Source organism: Poromitra crassiceps (genome assembly GCF_964638095.1).
Source record: "Poromitra crassiceps genome assembly, chromosome: 22".
Classification (NCBI taxonomy): Eukaryota; Metazoa; Chordata; class Actinopteri; order Beryciformes; family Melamphaidae; genus Poromitra; species Poromitra crassiceps.
Window position 1 is genome coordinate 14,891,556 of NC_139647.1, and position 5,000 is coordinate 14,896,555.

General features: G+C 48.0%; 1 protein-coding gene across 1 annotated transcript in view; it reads left to right on the forward strand.

Annotated features, from left to right (window-relative positions):
* LOC310796368 (RAC-gamma serine/threonine-protein kinase-like) overlaps window positions 1-5,000 on the forward strand; it is a gene marked incomplete at both ends in the record, with an annotated part of 63,503 nt that overhangs the window by 498 nt on the left and 58,005 nt on the right. The window contains 2 exon segments of the mRNA XM_083658558.1: window positions 3,456-3,530; window positions 3,662-3,798. Coding sequence (XP_083514684.1) covers window positions 3,456-3,530; window positions 3,662-3,798 — 212 coding nt within the window.

The following is a 5,000-nucleotide window of genomic DNA, read 5'->3' on the forward strand; positions in this document are numbered from 1 at the left end:
AAAGATTTTCATCAAAAAAAAACTGTCACTCACAATGTTGATTGAGGCTATGTCCATTTGGTTGCAGCCTTTGCAGTATATAGTGACTTATGTGACATTACACTGTTTGGATCTCACCTGCAATTACCACCCACCGCCATAGGTGTCACCCAAGAGAAGAAAACTGAAATCTTAGAGATTATCACTTTAAACTCAAAACAAAACAAAAATCGCAAGTGACCCTAATCATCTTCGGTAATATTAAATTGTGTGTGGTGTAAAAAAAAAATATATATATATAAAAAAATATAAAAAATAAAGAAATTCCAGGCACATACAGTAAGCCCCAAAAGCACAGGGAGCGTCAGATCCCAGCGTTTGGAAGCTCACCCATTGTTTTAAACGGCCGAACACGCACCAAGAGCTTTCTGACGCACGTCAAACTGCCTTGATGCTATACTCCCCATGTTTAGAAAGTGATTAAGCGGTTTATGGAGTCATGTCTAGCAGGGTAACTGCGGCGAATAGTCGGACCTGATTCTACGGTTATAATCTGCAGTTCATGTTTAGAAGAGGCTTATGACAGGGGCTCAAAACTACGGTATAACAATCGGTCAATAATCGGTCAATTGAGCCTGATTACATATAAATTAGTGACTTTTCCCCCAAATAGTGATGGTTCTGTCATTCTGTGGTGTATACATTTCAGATCTGACGCTTGCAGTGCGCTATAGGGGCAGATCTTGATGCGCGTTTAGGGTTGCGGTCATTAGGGTCGCAACCCTAAATTTGGGAACACTGCCTTAACCCCCTCTCACATGCCGGGGCCTGGCTCTCTGCACCCCTCATACCCCCTCTCACATGCCGGGGCCTGGCTCTCTGCACCCCTCATACCTCCTCTCACATGCCAGGGCCTGGCTCTCTGCACCCCTCATACCCCCTCTCACATGCCGGGGCCTGGCTCTCTACACCCCTCATACCTCCTCTCACATGCCGGGGCCTGGCTCTCTGCACCCCTCATACCCCCTCTCACATGCCGGGGCCTGGCTCTCTGCACCCCTCATACCTCCTCTCACATGCCGGGGCCTGGCTCTCTGCACCCCTTATACCCCCTCTCACATGCCGGGGCCTGGCTCTCTGCACCCCTCATACCCCCTCTCACACAAGGGTCCAACCTATCCCTCAACTCAGCCTTATCTCCAATCTGTAGACGTCGCTCCTCCTCTCCCAGTTGAAGCCCTAAAGCCCTCCACCCTAAAGTCCTCTTCTGCACATCTATGCTTGGTCAATCGTAGCCATTCCACCATCACTTTGTGGAATGGCCCTTTAGTCTCATGTGATTAACAACAACCAAAGTGGCAAAAATGCCTTCTTCCATTGAGAACCAGTCACATTTGAGTGATTTGACAGGTAGCGCAGAACAAGTGCTGATGGCTGTCTCTAAAACACACACACAGCGCACGCAGGCACGCATGCACGCACACACACACACACACACACACACACACACACACACACACACACACACACACACACACACACACACACACACACACACACACACACACATATATAGACAAACACACACACACACACACACACACACACACACACACACACACACACACACACAATCAACTAATAAGTCACTCAGTAATCTATCTGTCTGTCTGTCTGTCTGTCTGTCTGTCTGCCTGCCTGTCTGTCTGTCTGTCTGTCTGTCTGTCTGCCTGTCTGTCTGTCTGTCTGTCTGTCTGCCTGCCTGTCTGTCTGTCTGTCTAAATTAGTCTCTATTTCCATCATCACTCCTCTATCCTCTCTCCCTCTGTTCACTCTCCCTCTTTGCCACCCTCTGTGTTGCTATTACCCGCCTGTGTGTCTGTGTGTGTGTGTGCATGTGTGTGTGTGTGTGTGTGTGTGTGTGTGTGTGTGTGTGTGTGTGTGTGTGTGTGTGTGTGTGTGTATGTGCGTGCGTGTGCGTGTGTGTGTGTTCAGCTGTGTGGACAGTGGGCACAGCCAGACAGACAGCCATTCCTGTCCATGCTGGTGAGCTGCTGTGTGTGTGCTGGAACGTGGCAGAGCACCCCCCCCCCCCCCCCCCCCCAGCTCCCCTCCCCCCCCTCAGTCACACAGACGCCTCTCTGTGCCATCTGCATAGCAGCCCCAGCCTCGGCCAAAGCATTAAATTAAATCCCTGTTTGGGTTGATTAACAAATGGCTGGTGAGCTCACATAGTTACCCACTTATTTCTTTATTTGTCATCAAGGTTTTTCTCCTTGTCGCTCTCGCCGTCTCCACTGACATACAGCGTCCACTAAACAGGAGGGCGGAGCCTCACGGAGGTGTGCGAGTGTCCTGAAGGAGAGAGAGAGAGAGAGAGAGGGAGGGAGGGAGGGAGAGAGAGCAACTGAGAGAGAGAGGCGGGGAGAGAGAGAGAGAGAGAGAGAGAAAGAGTGAAAAGTTTGTGTGAATTTTCAAAGCGTATGTTTTTCCCAGCTGAAGTTCCGCCTCGCGGTGTGTCCCCCTCTGTCCTCAAAATGAACAGTTAATCAGGCCGCTAATTGAGTGACAGTTAGTCGGTGTGTCGTTGTAATTGTCCAATCAGAAAGCTTGGAACGGACACAGTCACAGCTGATTCATCTCTGCCTCTGACTGCTAAATCCGCAAGCTGCAACTGTGGGATGTGCCAAAAAGATTTACTTCTCCAAGACACTCCAAATTCACTTTCCAAAGCCTTCGTTTAGTTCTTAGCCGCAGTTTGAAATTGATCACATACGAAAAGTTGAAAGCATCAACATAAATTAAATGTTTGTCCCAAGGCCTTATGGGTAATATATGGTGAATTAAAACAGGCACGCCTCCTGCACCCCATCTATGTATGTGTTCAGTATAGTGCTTAGTTAGTTTATCTTAACCTTTGATTTCTGAACTGATGACACATTTTCACATTTTTAACCCTAACCCAAAATGCAGTATTCTGATTGTTTGTTGTTTTCTGATTAAATGTATTTGATGTTTTTATGTCTTTATGTTTAGACGGTTCTCACAGAATTGTGTTGCTGGGGGAACAGTTTGAAACCTCGGGGCAATTTGGAACGTTTAGGTTGTCAAGTGAAAACCGGCTCAAAACCGTTTCAAGCAACACAGTCTCACAGACAATATATTGTAAAATAGCAACGTTTTGGACCAACGTTGCTATGTTAGAATTTCGGCTCTAAAATTGTAAAATGGTAACGTTCTGAGATTTTAGGGTTAGGGTTAGGGTAGGGGGAGGGGTTAGAAACGGAAAATCTCCGTAAACCACGCCTACCCCTGTAGAAACGTACGTTACCATTCTACAATTTCGGAGACGAAATTGTAACATAGCAACGTTCGTCCAAAAACGGTGCTATTTTACAATTTTTGGGGAGATCTGGTTGGTTTCAAAACGCTTCAACGTGTTTCATCTCACATCCTCTGTTCCTTACCGTCGTCAGATCGGCCACATTCTCCTGTATCACCAATGTCCCCATACTGGTAACGAGAAACACGCGTCGTCTCCTAAGCACTGTGTAACTGTAGTATGTGCTAATGAGCCTTTAGGGAACATAAAGTTGTGTGGAAAACTAAACGGTGCTGGAGTGAGGAGTCCGAGCGAGATGGTGTGGGAAGGAGACCGGCTGTTCTGTTCTGTTTTCTCCAGCAGTCCAAACTAGAGACATGTGGCTCCCCAGACAAGCTGTCCAGAGTGGGAGAGCTCGCTGGACTCATTACAGGCCGGGCCAAGACGGGGATACACAGACAGAACACCACCATTGGATCATTCGGAGAATTGGAACGGTCGAATTAGAATTGTGTTAGTGTGCGTGTGCGTATTGCACGCGTGTGCGTGTGTGTGTGTGTGTGTGTGTGTGTGTGTGTGTGTGTGTGTGTGTGTGTGTGTGTGTGTGCATGTGTGTGTGTTTGTGCTTGCGCATGTTTGTTTGGAACGGCGTCTACGGACAACTGTCCATCTCCCCTCTCCGTCTGTACCACCCCTGGCTGCCCCCTCCTCCGCCCCCCAGTGGACGTGTAGGCACACACGCACGCACACGCGCACGCACACACACACACACACACACGCACACACAGATACACACAGATACACGCACACACGCACACACACACACACACACACACATGCACACACACACACACACACACACACACACACAGACACACAGCCTCCATCCAGCCAGAAGGATTGCTTAAATGTTTTCAGTTGTACTGGACAGCTGAGCGAGGGGCTGGCCAGCCACAGGCTTCCGTTGGTTGGCCACCTCATGTAGAAACTGACTCAGAGAGAAATGACTGGACTTGGATCAGCAAGCCAGTCGTCACTGCCAGTTTTTAATAGTTTTATCAGTTTAACTTTCTCATCCATTTAGTCACTCGATCTGGTTTGAAGTTAACTGTAGTTTTCACTTTCTTCCTCCGTGACTTTGTCAGTTCACAGCTGGGAAGGATAAACCAGCGACGATACGATCACCGCAAAACACCCGGAAACCGCGGCACTTAACTAGTATGAGTTGTGCCAAACAAACGTTCATATCTTGAAAACTATAAAATGAAATCATCGCTTATATTTTGACATTCTGAGTGAGAGCAGAAGTAGCTCAAGAGTTTGATGTATAATAATATGTACGTCGTCTTGTTAAAGTTGTGTGAACCGTCGCAGTTTTTGAAATGTACACCGCACAGCTGGGGCCCGAGTGAGACACTCAAAGCTCAGGCTCCATAGGGTCCCATTGCAGTTTCCACCCGGAAACACGGTTTGTTTAGCGAAATGCTGCTCGGCTGATCCCTCGTATAGTTCCCTCCGCCACAGAGTTTGCCTGGCCTGTTCTGTTTTCACCCCCTCTTTGTCTGTTCGTCTGTCTGTCTGTTTGTCTGTCTGTTTGTCTGTCTGTCTGTCTGTTTGTCTGTCTGTCTGTCTGTCTGTCTGTCTGTCTGTCTGTCTGTCTGTCTGTTTGTCTGTCTGTCTGTTTGTCTGTCTGTCTGTT